Here is a 16,827-nt window from a genome sequence, read left to right on the forward strand (position 1 = left end):
AAGAGAAAATAGAATAGAATAGAACCCAGTATCTGACGGGTGAAGAGTTTTATTTGTTATCTATCAGGGCTAAAGCGTGCGAGAGCACCAGCTGGTGAATGGACACACCTCAAAGGGGAAAAGATAAGTTGTTGTTTTTTCCACGTGTTGGATTTTTCTTGGATATTTTCCTGCAAAACTTGGCGAGGAGGCAAGAAAACGGGTCCGTCAGATTCCCAGCTGCGGCCGCAACACCGGTGCCCTTGAGTTGCCACAGATATCGGGCTGAACCTAAGCTATAAAGCCACCCGTCTGGACGGTAGCGGCCCATTTGGATGTCACCATGAATCCCTGGGCTGTCCTGGGCTTTGCTGTCCTCTTCTGCCTGGAGGCAGCAGGCGCTGCCAAGGTAACTTTCAGCTAACAGAGGGGCGTTCATTTTGCCAACAGTTCACCAACACTGGGAGTGTTTAAGAGGAGGTTGGGTAATCATTGGGCTGAAGTGGTGCAGGATGGGTTTCCTGCCTAAGCAGGAGGTTGAAGACCCCCAAGGCCCCTTCCAACTCTGCTATTTTATTCTATTCTATTCTCTATTCTCTTCTATTCTCTATTCTCTTCTATTTTCTATTCTATTCTCTGTTCTATTCTCTGTTCTATTCTCTATTCTATTTTCTATTCTATTTTCTATTCTATTCTCTATTCCATTTTCTACTCTATTTTCTATTCTATTCTATTTTCTATTCTATTCTATTTTCTATTCTATTCTCTATTCTATTTTCTATTCTATTCTATTCTCTGTTCTATTTTCTATTCTATTTTCTATTCTATTCTATTTTCGATTCTCTATTCTATTTTCAATTCGATTCTATTTTCGATTCTATTTTCGATTCTATTTTCGATTCTATTTTCGATTCTATTCTCTATTCTATTCTCTATTCTATTCTATTCTATTCTCCATTCTATTTTCGATTCGATTCTATTTTCAATTCTATTCTCTATTCGATTCTATTTTCGATTCTATTTTCGATTCTATACTCTATTCTATTCTATTTTCTATTCTATTCTCCTATTCTATTCTCCTATTCTATTCTATTCTATTCATTCCATATTCTAATACTGCTCTATAAACTGGGTGCACCTAGACTGCACCCAGTTTTGATCACCACACTATAAAAAAGATGTTGAGACTCTAGAAAAAGTGCAGGGAAGAGCAACTAAAGCAATTGGGGGACTGGAGGCTATATGATGATGAACAGTTTCAGGATTTGGGAATGGCCAGTCTAGAGAAAACAAAGAACTAGCGGAGACATAATAACAGTCTTCCAATATTTGAAGAGCTGCCACAGAGAAGAGGGGGTCAAGCTATACTCCAAAGCCCCCGGAGGCCAGACAAGGAACAACGGACCAAGGAGAGATTCAACCTGGAAATAAGGAGGGATTTTTCTGACAGTGAGAACAATCAACCCATGAGACAGAAGTTGCCTTCAGAGGTTTTGGCAGCTTCATCCATCACTGGAAGCTTTTAAGAAAAAAACTGGACTGCCATCTGCCAGAAATGGTGTAGGATCTCCTGCTTGAGCGGAGGGTTGGACTAGATGACCTACAAGGTCCCTCCCAACTCCATTAGTCTGTTCTGTCCAGTGGTGGCTTTCAAAAAAGTTTGGAACCTCTTCTGTAGGTGTGGCCTGCTTTCCGGGTCCACTGGTGGAACCTCTTCTAACTGGTTCGGTAGATTTGACGAACCAGTTCTACCAAATAGGTGCGAACTGGTAGGAACCCACCTCTGGTTCTGTCTTTCTTTATACAAGAGCTAACACATACTTCTTCCCTTTTGTGACATGTGTGTAGCTGGGCATAGTATACACCGAAGGTGGGTTTGTGGAAGGCGTCAACAAAAAACTGGGCCTTTTTGGAGATTATATGGATACCTTCAAAGGAATCCCTTTTGCTGCCCCCACCAAGACTTTGGAAGACCCCCAGCCTCACCCTGGCTGGCCAGGTAGGATGGCAAAGGCTCCTTACATTGAATTAACTTCTGCTTTTAACTGATAACAATTGCACTAGAGGAAATCACTTGGACGCCTTGAATAAAAAGACTGAAATTTCTTTCTTGACCTAAATGGTTTGGGCGTCTCTTCTGTTTTGATGAATGTCAGCATGTGTCAGGGTTCCAAATAGAATCCAAAATTAAATCGGAATCTGAAAGTCTTCCCGGTTTCCCCCACCCAGTTGAACGTTCAAAAACTTGCTCCCACACACCCACGAGTCCATCGTGGGGTCCAATCTCCCACTGCCACACTGGCAGCTTCCACCCATCCACATCCAGTCAGGTGCAGAGACAAAGGATGACCTTGGCTCTCTAGAAAGAACGTTGTTGTGGCTACATATCATCTAACTCCACATAATCCCCTCCTCCCATTTTCCCACAATAGAAAATGCACGGTGGAATAATAAAAAGTGTAGCAGGCCAACAGAAAAGATGGCGGCAGGGCAATTTAGCATCCTTTATCCAGGTTTGGTTTAATTGTTGAGGGGAGGAGTGATGGCAGAGGACAGAAAGGCCTGGAGGGACGTTGTCCATGGGGTCGCGATGGGTTGGACAAAACTTCACAACTAACAACAAAAAAAAGTGAGCTTCCAGGGTTGGTAAATTTGGGGAACAAGGCGGAAAAAGAAACATACATTTGCATCTCATTTCAAGGCATCCTTCTGTCAGGCCTGCAATTATATTCCTTTTAGAATTTTGGCCTGCCACACTTTCTCTTATTTCATTATGCTGTTTCATTAGTATAGTCGATGGGAGGGGGGAATAGAAGGAGTAGGATTGTGGAATGTATTGTTTTCATTCTTTACTAGAAGCCAAGGTCATCCTTTGTCTCCGTACTTTGACACCTAACCGGAAGAAGCTGGTTGTGGGTGCCAGCGTGGAAGAAGAAGATTGGACTATGTGATGGATTGTGGGTGTGGGGACAAGATCATGAACTTTTAACTGGGTGGAATTCTGATGTCATTTCAAGTATTGGGATTCCATAGCATGATGCCAACATGTCTGTCTTATTAAATTGGAACTTTAAGGATAGCTCTGCCTTGGACTCTGATTTAATTCTGCATGATATTTGGAACGCTGACACCTTCTGCATTTCTTAAGGACTAGAAAGTTGTGGATGGCGTGTGTGTGTGTGGATCTATTACAAAACTGTGGATTTGAGAAATCATTCTGCGTTCCCTTCTGTCTTCTAGAATCAGGATTAAGGACAAGGTCATTGAGTGTCAACAATAGGGTCTAAGTGTTAGTGGGGCTCCATAGTAGCAATTCCGAGAGGGATCTTAGTAGGCCTAGTAGAGTCTACTCTACTACCTAGAGTCCTAGTAGACAATCACTTAGAGATGAGCCAAGAGTGTGCGGTGGCAGACAAAAAAGCCAATGCAATCCCAGGCTGCATTAACAAGAGGGATAGAATCAAGATCAGGTGAAGTGTTAGTACTGCTTTATGAAGCCTTAGTAAGACCACACTTGCAATATTGATCACCATATTATAAAAAAAAATACCATATTATAAAAAAAGACTCTAGAAAGAGGGCAGAGACGATAAAGAAAGATGATTAAGGGTGTGCTAAACATCTACTAAAACATATGAAGTACGGTTGCAGGAATTGGGGATGTTTAATTTAATGAAAAAAAGGACTAGGGGTGACGTGATCACAGTCTTCCAATATTTGAAGGGCTACCCCAAAGAAGAGGGAGTCAAGCTGTTCTCCAAAGCATCGGAAGGCAGGATAAGAAGCAATAAATGGAAACTAATCAAGGAAAGAAGCAACCTAGAACTAAGCAGAAATTTCCTGGCGATGAGAATGACTTGCCTCCAGAGGTTGTGGGTCCTCTATCACTGGAGGTTGTTAAGAAGAGATTACACAGCCATTTGTCCAAGAATGGCATAGGGTCTCCTGCTTGAGCCTGGGGTTGGACTAGAAGACCTCCAAAGTCCCTTCCCATTCTGCGATTCTGTCGGCATTGGTATCCAAGAAGTAAAAATACGAGTTGATACTTCTGCGTCCAGTTTTACGACTCTAAAAACTGTGTTGATGTGGGAGGTAGTTATAGATTGGAGTTTTGAGATTGCCCACAAAGCATACTTTGCCTTAAGGGATACACAACCAATTCTGTGGTGTTTTTTGTTGCCCAGGCACACTTCAGGCTGACAAATACCAGAAACGTTGCATGCAGTCCATCCTCATCCAGACAGATGTGCGTGGCTCTGAAGATTGCCTGTATCTAAACATCTGGGTCCCTCAAGGGAAGAAACAGGGTAAGGTTATGTTAGAATATTCATGGATGGGAGAGACATGGTAAACAAAGTCAGTCAATGAATAGGCCTAGCAACTAAGTTCAGCCAATGAGAGCTTAAAACAGATCTGAGAATCGAAACTGAAACTACTCCGTCTGCTCTGAACTCTGAAATGAAACTAACTGTTCTCTCCTGCTTGTGTTCTGCTTGTAACCACGTTGGAAGAATCTACTATTGGTATTGTAACATTTATTCATCTGTTCTTATGGATATAAAGAAGTTCGTGAATCCAGCTGAATCAGTTATCTGTGGGTGCTTTCGGGATTCGATTTTTCGGCAACCAACTCTGACAGGTTATGCTAGAATTTAGAATTTGACCCTAAGTTTTGTAATTTTTACTCCGTCTTCGGCTGCTTGTACTTGTACTTGTACTTGACGCCTCTTCACCCATCGTGGGTATAGGCGACTTCCATGGAAATTTAACGCCACTGCCTTCGGTCCTGGGCTAGGGTTGTCAGGTGGTGCAGCCAGTCGCTATCACATGATTTTCGGCTAAGATTGAATGGGCGCATGACCACATCTTCGGCTTTCCGTTTGAAGTGACGCAGAGTGGTTAGACGAACACCTCCTTTTGGCCGTTTCCAGGTCGGACCAGGCTGTTTGGAATGGATACGGCGATCCATGGAAGCTGTTTTGGCTGGATATACCCAAGGGGACGCCAGTCCCAAGGGTCGACAGAGCCCGATTGGTGGGAACGGGGGGGCACCACGTGAAGGCCGGGTTGTCGTTTGATAGCTGAGAGGCTTTGCAATAAGCGTTGCAATGTATATTGCGCATCAACTATCCTTGCCCACCCTCAACTATCCTTGCCCACCCTCAACTATCCTTGCCCACCCAACTATCCTTGCCTTCGGCTGCTGCCTTTCCAGGAAACGAGTTAACAAGGTCCTGTTTTTGAAAACTAGACTATGCCTGGATCTCCAGGGTCTTCCAAATTTGGAAAACCTAAAATCAGCCCCCCGCAACAATCTGGGGTGAAAAAAAGAAGGTTGTGAGCAGTGGTGGGTTTCAAAAATTGTTGGAACCTACTCTGTGGGTGTGGCCGCCTTTGTGGGAGTGGCTTGCCACCCATGTGACTAGATGGGAGTGGCTTGCCACCCATGTGACCAAAACTATTCAGAAACTCTGGCATTGAAGCATGCAAGTCTTAAAGCTGCCAAGTTACAAGATCCTTGCCAGTGGTGGGTTTCAAAAATTTTTGGAACCTCTTCTGTAGGTGAGGCCTGCTTTCCGGATCCACTGGTGGAACCTCTTCTAACCGGTTCGGTAGATTTGACGAACTGGTTCTACCGAATAGGTGCGAACTGGTAGGAACCCACCTCTGGTTGTGAGAAACATTCACTGGAATTGTTTTTCAGGGAATGTAAACTAGATTGGTGTAATCTATCAAGATGCTCATTTTTTTTCAAACGTGCTTTTCCAAAAAGCAAATAGACTTCCATGGTTTTTTTCCTCCTTCAAATAGTTTTGCTTCTCATCCAAGAAGCTTCTTCAGAACCTCAGAACCGGAGAAGCTTCTTGGATGAGAAGTGAAATGTTTCAAGAGGAAGAAAAACCCCAAGAAAGTCCCATTGTCTTTCGGAAAAGCAGCTTTGGGACAACCTGGATGATTGAGAATCTCCGTAGACAAACATGTTCATTGGCTTATGTGCCAAATCCTAAAATTCACATCGCATATCAATCCAATAAACAAACAAACAAATAAACATCCGTCGGATATCTAATGAGAGAAAGCTTACTTGACATGAGGTCCAGTCAACATCTGAAGACAGGGGTTGTCTTCAAAGACAAGTAGCTCACTGCATTTCTTGGTCTGCTGAAGTTCAACAGGTTGCTCTGATCTCCTGCTTGAGCAGAGGGGGCTGGGCTAGAAGACCTCCAAGGTCCCTTCCAGCTCTATTCTGATTGATTGATCTGGACAACCCAAACTTTGTCGGCTTCACGTGTCTCTTTGCTTTGCCATCTCTCCTTGCGCTCCAGTCTCCACCAACTTGCCAGTGATGATCTGGATTTACGGAGGGGGCTTCATCTGGGGGAGCGGCCAGGGGGCCAACTTCCTGAGCAATTATTTGTACGACGGGGAGGAAATCGCCAGCCGCGGGAAGGTGATCGTAGTGACTTTCAATTATCGGCTCGGGCCGTTGGGTTTCCTAAGTACTGGGGATGCAGCTCTTCCAGGTAAGTTCAGCTCTTGGAGAATTTTGCTCTTCTCCATCCGTTGAAAGACTAAGATCTTACCACGGTTGCGTGTTGTTGTTTTAGTTTTCAGTTACTCTCAATTACTTGCTTTCGGTAGCAAGGCTTCCATTTGTTTCTCTGTCGATCCATTGTGACTCCTGGCAAGTTACATAGAAAATTTTCCTGCAGTTTTGGTGGTGGTGGTGGGGTAGGTTTTTGAGAAGAGCTGGCCCTTGCCTGCTCCTTAATTGAGAGAGGGCTACTGGCCCAAAGTCACCCAGTTTCCATGCCCAAGGTAGGACTAGGGCTCCCCACATTCTGATGTTTAGACCAAAGTCACCCAGTCAGTTTCCATATCTAAGGTAGGACTAGAACTTCCAATCGCCTGATTTCTACCCTGGTGTCTTCACCACGACACCAAACCAGCTGTCTCTTTCCCTGGATTAGTAATAATGCATGAATAATTTCATAAGAGAGAGAGAATAGCGGTTGCTTAATGCTTCATGATTTCTTCTCCCCCTCCCCCTCCTTCTTCTCCTCCTCCTTCTCTTCCTTCTCTTTCTTCATCATCTTCTTTTTCTCTTCCTCCTTCTCTTCCTTCTTCTTCTTTTCCTTCTCTTTCTTCTTCTCCTCTTCCTCCTCCTCCTCTTCCTTCTTCTTCATCATCTTCTTCTCCTTCTCTTCCTTCTTCTCCTCTTCCTTCTCCTCCTCCTCCTCTTCCTTCTCCTCCTCCTCCTCTTCCTCCTCCTTCTCTTTCTTCTTCTTCTTCTTCTTCTTCATCTTCATCTTCTTCTCCTTCTCTTCCTTCTTCTTTTCCTCTTCCTTCTTCTTCTCCTCTTCCTCCTCCTCCTCCTTCTTCTTCTCTTACTCCTCCTTCCCTTCCTTCTCTTTCTTCTTCATCTTCTCTTCCTTCTCTTCCTTCTTTTCCTTCTCTTCCTTCTTCTTCTCCTCTTCCTTCTCCTTCTCCTCCTCTTTCTTCTTCTTTTTCTTCTCCTCCTCCTCCTCTTCTCCTCCTTCTCTTTCTTCTTTTCCTTCTCTTCTTCTTCTTCTCTTCCTTCTCCTCCTCTTCTTCTTCTTCTCCTCCTCCTCCTCCTCCTCCTCCTTCTAGGCAATTATGGCCTCAAAGATCAACACATGGCTATCGCTTGGGTCAAGAGAAACATCAAAAATTTCGGTGGAGACCCGGACAACATCACACTCTTCGGGGAATCTGCTGGCGCTGCCAGCGTCTCCTTACAGGTGAGGATGTTGGAAGACTCTCAGCTGCCTAGTGGCGGGGGGGGGGGCATTTCTAAGGACTCTTGAAAATGTGGGATGAAGACCCAGGACAAATAGGGCCAACTTTGAAGACATCAAAAAGATGCTTGTTTCATTGTCACTGGGTTTCACTTGGCCTGCTAAATCCCCCCAAAGCAAACCATCATTTGCATAATCCTAATTTTGTTTTATGGGACGTGGTGGCTCAGGGGCTAAGACGCTGAACTTGTTGATCAGAAAGGTCAGCGGTTCAGCAGTTCGAATCCCTAGCGCCGCATAATGGAATGAGCTCCCGTGACTCATCCCAGCTTCTGCCAACCTAGCCGTTCGAAAGCATGTAAAAAATGCAAGTAGAAAAATAGGGACCACATTTCAACCCTGAGCTACAAATAGTCTCCTAGTTAGGTTATTTCTCCAGCATTCTCCACCAGATTTCTTTGGAATTCATGTCCTAGGAATTTCAACTCTGCTAACATTGAAATCAAAGCTTTCTCTGTTTCCTGCATGTAGACTCTGTCACCCTACAGCAAAGGCTTGATGAAACGGGCCATCAGCCAGAGTGGAGTTGGTCTATGCTCTTGGGCCATCCAGAAAGACCCCCTCTACTGGGCTATCAAGGTAAAGTAGAACCTACACGTTACATTCTTGGGGATTCCCTCCTTCTATGTCTGGCCTTGAACCTACCTGAGATGTGGGTGGACGTCCAGTGGGAGTTTCCTAAGATTCTGTCCATGTTCCCCTCATAAAAGTGGATTGGGGAAGCTAGAAGGCGGGAGTGGAACAGCAGTTCTCTGTGTGATCTTCAAAAACCGGCCCTAGAGACCACCGTTGGCCCAATATAGATGAAAGCTGAGATGTTCCTCAGTCAAGAGTGGCTCCTGCCCCTTGAAATCTCCCCCACTCCAAATGGAGTCACTCAGATGGTTAAGGATTGTGGGGCCACCTAGCTTTGGAGATCTTCCCTAGTTAGTTCTGGGTAGGGTCGAACACTCCCTTGACGGAGCTGAGTCGCCGTAAGTCGAGGATCAGTCCCTCCGGCAGCCAAATAAATAGAGTTTCCGCCTTGCAGACTGCGCAAAAAGTGGGCTGTCCGACAGACAACACCACCGTGATGGCCAACTGCCTCCGAATTACCGATCCGAAGACGCTGACCCTCGCTTATCATCTGGAACTCACCAACTTGCGCTGTAAGACGGAGTGGGAAAGAGCGTCGGGGAGGCTGGAGGATGAAATGTGGGCTCCTCGGTGCTCCTTGAGGCATGGCTGGCTGGGGAATTCTGGGAGTTGAAGTCCCCAAGTCTTAACGTTGGCCAAGTTGGAGAGCCCCGGTCTATAGCCACAGATTTAGTAATTGCTATAGCCCTTAGACTTATATACCGCTTCACATTGCTGTACGGCCCTCTCTAAGCGGTTTACAGAGCCAGCCTCTTGCCCCCCAACAATCTGGGTCCTCATTTTACCCACCTCGGAAGGATGGAAGGCTGAGTCAACTTTGAGCCTGGTGAGATTCGAACTGCCAAATTCCAGTTTGGCAGTCAGCAGAATTAGCCTGCAGTGCTGCTCTCTAACCACTGAGCCACCATGGCAGATGATAGATGGATGGATGGATGGATGGATGGATGGATGGATGGATGGATGGATATAACCACTGAGCCACCATGGCAGATGATAGATAGATGGATGGATGGATGGATGGATGGATGGATGGATGGATGGATGGATGGATGGATGGATGAATGGATATAACCACTGAGCCACCATGGCAGATGATAGATAGATGGATGGATGGATGGATGGATGGATGGATGGATGGATGGATAGATAGATATGGATGAATGGATGGATGGATGGATAAATGGATGGGTGGACGATAGAGAGATGGATGGATGGATGGATGGATGGATAGAGATACAGAGGACTAGCAGTAGCACTTAAACTTATATATCGCTTTACAGCCCTTTCTAAGTGGTTTACAGAGTCAGCCTTTTGCCCCCAACCATCTGGGTCCTCATTTTACCCGCCTCAGGAGGACAGAAGGCTGAGTTAATCTTGAGCCTAGTGAGATTTGAACTGCCAAATTGCAGGCAGCCAGCAGTCAGCAGAAATTAGCCTGCAGTACTACACTCTAACCACTGCACCACCTCGGCTCTTTTTCCTGGGTTTTCCCCTGCAACTTTGCCCAGCATCTTCAGAGAGCAAGGTGGCCTGCCAGGCACTGCCTCGGGCGATGCTTTTGATAGCTATAACAACCCACCTCGCCTGGGCACTTGTCCTCCCGAGATGCCCTCCCTCCTGCTTTCTCTCCGAACTGATGGGAATCCGTTGGCTGTCTTCTCCTTCCCCTGCAGACCCCTTGGTCCATTATCTGGCCTTCACCCCGGTGGTGGATGGAGACTTCATCCCCGATCACCCGAAGAACCTCTTTGCCAACGCGGCGGATGTGGACTACCTCCTCGGAGTCAACGATATGGACGGTCATTTCTTCGCCGGCGTCGACCTGCCAGCCATCAACCGGCCCCTGGCGAAGATCACCCCGTAAGGAGGGCAGGCGAATAGATGCTGGGCACTGGGGAGGGGAGGAAGGCTGGTGAAACATCTGGAGATGTTCAACTGGGATAGCCTGCTGCGTTTTGTCTTCTGGTCCTTCAAGTAAGGCTACGTTGTGGTTAGATTTGCTATCGAAAGGGGAAGGTAGAATATATACATATATATGTATTTAGTGTCACAACCCCTGGTATGCCCAAATATGGGAGGAAGCAGACTGCTTCCTTTCTCTGGCTATCGGCTCATCACAAGAGACCATCACGACAGAAAGCCATTATTTTTATTGTTGCCTTTGTTACATTTGTGTTGCATTTGTGCTGATAAATAAATAAATAAAGGGAGACGAGTATAGATCTATTTCAAGCTATTTAGCTCTCATCAGCTAGCCATACCCTTACTGGGAATTTGAACCTGTGCTGTATTACATATTAAGCAGTTGTGTTAACCACTAAGCCACAAGGTTCTCCTCCTTTATCAGCTGAGCCAGGGAAGTAGGTATGTATTTAGCATTATATATATTTATGCTGGGAAGGGCAAGGTTTCCGCAAATTACAATCCTGAAAAATGGGATAATATCTTGCCTGGGTTATTTATCAGAATAAGGGAAGGGACCTTGGAGGTCTTCTAATCTGACTCCTTGATCAGGCAGGAGACCGTGCACCATTTTGGACAAAGGGCAATCCAGTCTCTTCTTGAAAGCCTCCAGTGATGGAGCTCTCACAACTTCTGTTCCATTGGAGCATTCATCAGAACAGAACTGGAAGGGACCTTCAAGTTCATAGAAGATGGGATAGTACTTATCCTACAAAGCATCAGAGGGCAGGACAAGAAACAATGGGTAGAAGATCATTCAAGAGAGATCCAGCCTAGAACTAAGGAGAAATTTCCTGACAGTTGAGAACAATTAACCAGTGGAACAACTTGCCACCAGAAGTTGGGTTTTTTTTTTAAGTCATTGGAGGTTTTTAAGAAGAGATCGGACAGCCATAAGGCCAGAATGGTAGAGGGTCTCCTGCTTGAGCAGAGGGGTTGGACTAGAAGACCTCCAAAGGCCCTTCCCACCCTGTGATAATGTATGCATTGGTATCTGAAGGTGGCACAGTGGTTAGAGCAGTGTTTTTCAACCTTTTTTGTGCAAAGGCACACTTTTTTCATGAAAAAAATCACGAGGCACACCACCATTAGAAAATGTTAAAAAAAATTAACTCTGTGCCTATATTGACTATATATAAAGTAATTTTCCCACGGCACATTTTACACTATGTCACGGCACACTAGTGTGCCGCGGCACAGTGGTTGAAAAACACTGGGTTAGAGTGTAGTCCTACAGGCTACTTCAACTGACTGCTATCTGCAGTTCGAATCTCACCAGGCTCCAGGTGGACTCAGCCTTCCATCCTTCCGAGGTGGGTCAAATGAGGACCCAGATTGTTGTGGGGCAAGAGGCTGGCTCTGTAAACCGCTTAGAGAGGGCTGTAAAAGCCCTGTGAAGCGGTATATGTCTAAGGGCTACTGCTATTGTTATTGTTCCTCCTTTCCCCCCTTAATTCCTTCCTTCTTTCCTTCCTTCCTTCCTTCCTTCCCATCCATGGTATGCAGTGATTAGAATGTGCCGAAGTGGCCCAGTGGCTAGAGTGCAGTACTGCAGGCTACTTCAGCTGACTTTAGCATAGCAGTTAGACTTATATACCGCTTCATAGGGCTTTCAGCCCTCTCTAAGTGGTTTTACAGAGTCAGCCTTTTGCCCCCAACAATCCGGGTCCTCATTTTACCCACCTCGGAAGGATGGAAGGCTGAGTCAACCCTGAGCCGGTGAGATTTGAACAGCCGAACTGCAGAACTGCAGTCAGCTGAAGTAGCCTGCAGTGCTGCATTTAACCACTGCGCCACCTCGGCTCCAACTGCTAGCTGTGTTCAGCAGTTTGAATCTCTCCAGGCTCAAGGTTGACTCAGCCTTCCGTCCTTCCGAGGTGGGTCAAATGAGGACCCAGATTTTTGGGGGGGCAAGACCCTGTCTCTGTAAACCGCTTAGAGAGGGCCGTAAACGCACTGTGAAGCGGTATATAAGTCTAAGGGCTACTGCTATTGTTATTGTTCTTCCTTTCCCCCCTTAATTCCTTCCTTCCTTCTTTCTTCCTTCTTTCCCTTCCTTCCATCCCATCCATGGTATGCAGTGATTACAATGTGCCGAAGTGGCCCAGTGGTTAGAGTGCAGTACTGCAGGCTACTTCAGCTGACTGCTAGCTGGGTTCAGCAGTTCGAATCTCACCAGGCTCAAGGTTGAATCAGCCTTCCGTCCTTCCGAGGTGGGTAAAATGAGGACCCAGATTGTTGTGGGGCAAGAGGCTGGCTCTGTAAACCGCTTAGAGAGGGCTGGAAAGCACTGTGAAGTGGTATATAAGTCTAAGGGCTACTGCTATTATTATTGTTCTTCCTATCACCCCTTAATTTCTTCCTTCCTTCCTTCTCTCTCTCTCCCTCCCTCCCTCCCTTCCACTATGAAGCAGTATAGAAGTCTAAAGGGCTATTCCTCTTGCTCTCCAAGAATTAAAAACACAAGTAGAAACACGGGAGGTTTTCAAACATAGACTGGAACAACCAGTGGTCTGGGATGGGAGAGGGAGGTAACCTCCAAAGCATCGGAAGGCAGGACAAGAAGCAACGGATGGAAACTAAACAAGGAGAGAAGCAACCTAGAACTAAGGAGGAGTTTCCTGACAGTGAGAACAATTGTTCCTAAAATGGGATAGAAATGGGATGCTGAAACCATTTCGTTTTCTCTCTCTTTTGTTTTTTTTTTAGGGAAAACGTCTACCGATTAATTCAGGGATTGACGGTAGAGAAGGGCACTGCAGGAGCTAATGCGGCCTACGCCGTTTACACACAGATATGGAGCAATACAGAAGACCAAGAAGTCATGAAGAGGACAGTGGTGGATCTGGAGACCGACTACATCTTCCTGGTTCCCACCCAGCAAACACTTCAGCTGCATCAAGAAAACGCCAAGTGAGTGACGAAGGATTGGGAGGGGTCCCTCGCTGGTGTGAGGGCGTGTCTGGCTGACGCCTGGGCCTCTCATAGAATCGTAGGTCCAGAAGGGACATTGGAGGTCCTCTAGTCCAACCCGTTGTGGCTGCACCAGCGGCCTGCGGAGCTGGCAGACAGTGAGGAGGTTGGGGAGGAAGATGGGCCAGTCCTGGAGTCTGGGGAAGATGGTGAGGAGGGTTCTGTGTCAGAGGCAGAGAGGGGGCCAGGGCTGTCTGACAGTTATCAGCTGCCTTCAGAGTCAGACATCAGTGAGGCAGAAGAACAGCTGGAGCCTGTTCCTAGTGTGTGCATGTGCAGAGTTGCCAGACGAAGGGAACAGCTAAAGAACAGGGGTCGACTTGGGAGTAAGGCCACAGGTGGACGGTGAATGGCCCCTCCCAGAGGAAATAAAAGAGGAGCGAAAGGGGAGTGGAGTTTGCAGGAGACAATCAGTTCCCTTCATTGGTTCGTGACTCTCCGAGACTCCTTGCCAAGTTTTGCAGAGATCGGCCTGGCAGCTTTCCAAGCCAGATAAGGTCTGTGACTGTAAATCCTCCCTCGAAAGACTTTGCTGGATGTGAAGGAGCAGAATTCACAGGAAATTAATGAAAGGGGTTTTTGTCGGGACAAAAGTTTGCTTCAGGCTCTCAGGAAGCCTTAGTCAGAATAACCCCCTGCTCAAGCGGGAGACCCTATATCATCATCATCATCATCATCATCATCATCATCATCATCATCATCATCTTGTTTTAACGACCCCACAATCCCTTATGGGGTGGAGCCTGGGCAACTGAATGGAGCTGAATGCTTACTGGCCAGATGCCTTTCCTGTTGCCAGTGTGGAGTTTTGTTCAGCAGATCTATTCTCTTCTTGTGCCCAGAAAGAGAAATACCTGCCTCTACCCGGGATCGGCACAGAAGAAAGTAACTTAGGACTGTTCATCACACTTTGTTGCGGCATCCCCGTGGTCACATGATCAAAATTCAGATGTTATGACAGTTGCAGTGATTCACTCTTGTGTCCATCTGACAAGCCAAGTCAATGGGAAAGCCAGATTCGCTGGACGACAGGGTTACTCACTTTACAACAGCAGTGGTTCACTTAACAAACATGGGAAGGAAGGTCATAAAATGGGACAAAACCTCCCTTAGCAAAGGTCTCACTTAACGACAGAAATGCTGGGCTCCCTTGTGGTCGTGAAATCGAGCCGTGATCGTTCTTACTATCTTACCCTTCCATCTTTCTGCTTTGTTTATTTACAGAACTGCCAAGACCTACAGCTATCTCTTCTCCGAGCCCTCCCGGATGCCCGTCTACCCCAGCTGGGTAGGGGCAGATCACGCCGATGACATTCAGTATGTCTTCGGCAAACCGTTTGCCACGCCCTTGGGTTACAGAGCCCGGCATAGGACTCTCTCCAAAGCCATGATTGCTTATTGGACCAACTTCGCCAGAACTGGGTGAGAACTTGGGGTGCAGAGTGGAGCACGCAGCCCTGGGGCTGGTTATTGCCCTGAAAGCCTTCGCTCCTCCCGCCTTTTAAATCATTTTTAACGTTCCTCTTTTAAACGTTACATAATTCTTTAATGCTTTTAATGCTTTATTGTAGTTCTTAAATACAATAGACGATAGATAGATAATGATAGATAAGATAGATAGATAGACAGATAGATAAATTTAGATAGATAGATAGATAGATAGATAGATAGATAGCAATAGCAATAGCAGTAGACTTATATATCGCTTCATAGGGCTTTCAGCCCTCTCTAAGCGGTTTACAGAGAGTCAGCATATTGCCCCCAACAATCTGGGTCCTCATTTTACCCACCTCGGAAGGATGGAAGGCTGAGTCAACCCTGAGCCGGTGAGATTTGAACCGCTGAACTGCTGATCTAGCAGTAGCCTGCAGTGCTGCATTTAACCACTGCGCCACCTCGGCTCTTGATAGATAGATAGATAGATAGATAGATAGATAGATAGATAGATAGATAGATAGATAGATAGAAATGGTGAATGATATCAATACAATATCCTGTATTCCCCCCGCAAAGATTATGCAGTAAAAGTCACATGTAGCAAAAAAAAGAAGAAAAAAATGGTGAATGATAGACAGAGAGACAGAAAAGATAAAAATATAAAGAGAGAGAGGGAGGTTAGACAAGGAAGATCAAAATACAGAGAATGTGGAGATAGACAGACAGATAGAAAGAAAGAAATAGAGAAGAGAGAAAATAAATAAAGATAAAAATATAGATATGGTTAGAAAGATAAGATAGATAGATAGATAGATAGATAGATAGATAGATAGATGGATAGATAGATAGATAGATAGATAGATAGATAGATAGATAGATAGATAGATAGATAGATAGATAGATGGATGGATGGATAGAGACAGAGACACATTGGCAGAAAAGATAAAAATATAAAGAGAGGGAGAGAGACGTTAGAAAAGATCAATATATAAAGAATATGGAGATGGATGGATGGATGGATGGATGGATGGATGGATGGATGGATGGATAGATAGATAGATAGACAGACAGACATATAGGGATAGATAGAGATAGATAATGATAGACAGATAAGATATAATGATGGATGGATAGATAGATAGGAATGATAGATAAATAGATGACAGACAGACAAATAAGAGAAAAGATAAAAATAGGAAAGATAAAAATATAAAGAGAGAGAGAGATAAAGAATATGGAGATAGATAGGTAGGTAGGTAGATTAGACAGATTAGACACAGATAAATAGAAATAAATAAATAAAGACAGAAAATAAAGATAAAAATATAGAGAAGATATGGATAGAAAGACAAAAAAGATCAAAATAGAGAGATATAGATAGATAGATAGATAGATAGATAGATAGATAGATAGATAGATAGATAGATAGATAGATAGATAGACAGACAGACAGACAGACAGACAGACAGACAGAAAAAGAATAGGGAAGGTAGCGATGGACGGACGGACTCTAGAAAGCCTCCAGTGTCCCCCTTGGAAGTTTTTTCCAGGCCCCTTTTGACAACAGGTACCCTTAAAAAAAACCCTCAAAAGCCAACACTGTCATCTCCTCAACCTAGAAAACATTGCTGGGGAGACCCTGAACCCACCCTTGTCTGAAGGGGGCGCTATTTTCTTTTCCGTGTCACTTACAGGATCTAATCAAATACTTCTTCTTCCTCTCCCTTCCAGTGACCCCAACCGAGGGGAGTCCGAAGTCCCCATCGCCTGGGTGCCTTACGACAAGGAAAACTCCTTCTACCTCGATATCAACCACGACATCAACTACAACTCGGTGAAACAAGGCCTGAGGGACGTTTACGTCAAGTTCTGGAACGGGGCTTACCGCAACCTCCCCAATGTCCGAACCGCAGAAAAGCGGGAATAAAAAAACCGCAACCAACCAACCCCGAACAACGTCTCTTGACGTTTATACGTGAAACGAGAACCCAATAAACAGATCTCACTCTCTTGAAATCTT

The 16,827-nt window shown here is 45.4% G+C and overlaps 1 protein-coding gene across 1 annotated transcript; it reads left to right on the top strand.

The window, feature by feature from the left end:
• Nucleotides 1-288: 288 nt before the first annotated feature.
• Nucleotides 289-16,823, top strand: CEL (carboxyl ester lipase). The gene is made up of 11 exons (XM_087704676.1): nucleotides 289-388; nucleotides 1,828-1,978; nucleotides 4,164-4,286; nucleotides 6,306-6,503; nucleotides 7,612-7,742; nucleotides 8,271-8,378; nucleotides 8,830-8,947; nucleotides 10,109-10,295; nucleotides 13,107-13,310; nucleotides 14,595-14,792; nucleotides 16,539-16,823. Exons 1-11 carry the CDS (start codon nucleotides 323-325, stop codon nucleotides 16,732-16,734), a joined length of 1,680 nt encoding a protein of 559 aa, XP_087560802.1. The 5' UTR covers nucleotides 289-322; the 3' UTR covers nucleotides 16,735-16,823.
• The last annotated feature ends 4 nt before the right edge of the window (nucleotides 16,824-16,827 follow it).

This window comes from Thamnophis sirtalis, unplaced genomic scaffold (genome assembly GCF_051295495.1).
Source record: "Thamnophis sirtalis isolate CommonGarterSnake01/CBP01778 unplaced genomic scaffold, rThaSir2_p1.2 scaffold_2, whole genome shotgun sequence".
NCBI lineage: Eukaryota > Metazoa > Chordata > Lepidosauria > Squamata > Natricidae > Thamnophis > Thamnophis sirtalis.

Bases quoted from the DNA above. Each gene is read 5' to 3' on its own strand.
- CEL (XM_087704676.1), top strand. From the start codon at position 323: ATGAATCCCTGGGCTGTCCTGGGCTTTGCTGTCCTCTTCTGCCTGGAG. The intron at 6,504-7,611 runs GTAAGTTCAGCT...TCCTCCTTCTAG, and splicing joins TGGGGATGCAGCTCTTCCAG to GCAATTATGGCCTCAAAGAT. The intron at 10,296-13,106 runs GTAAGGAGGGCA...TTTTTTTTTTAG, and splicing joins CCCCTGGCGAAGATCACCCC to GGAAAACGTCTACCGATTAA.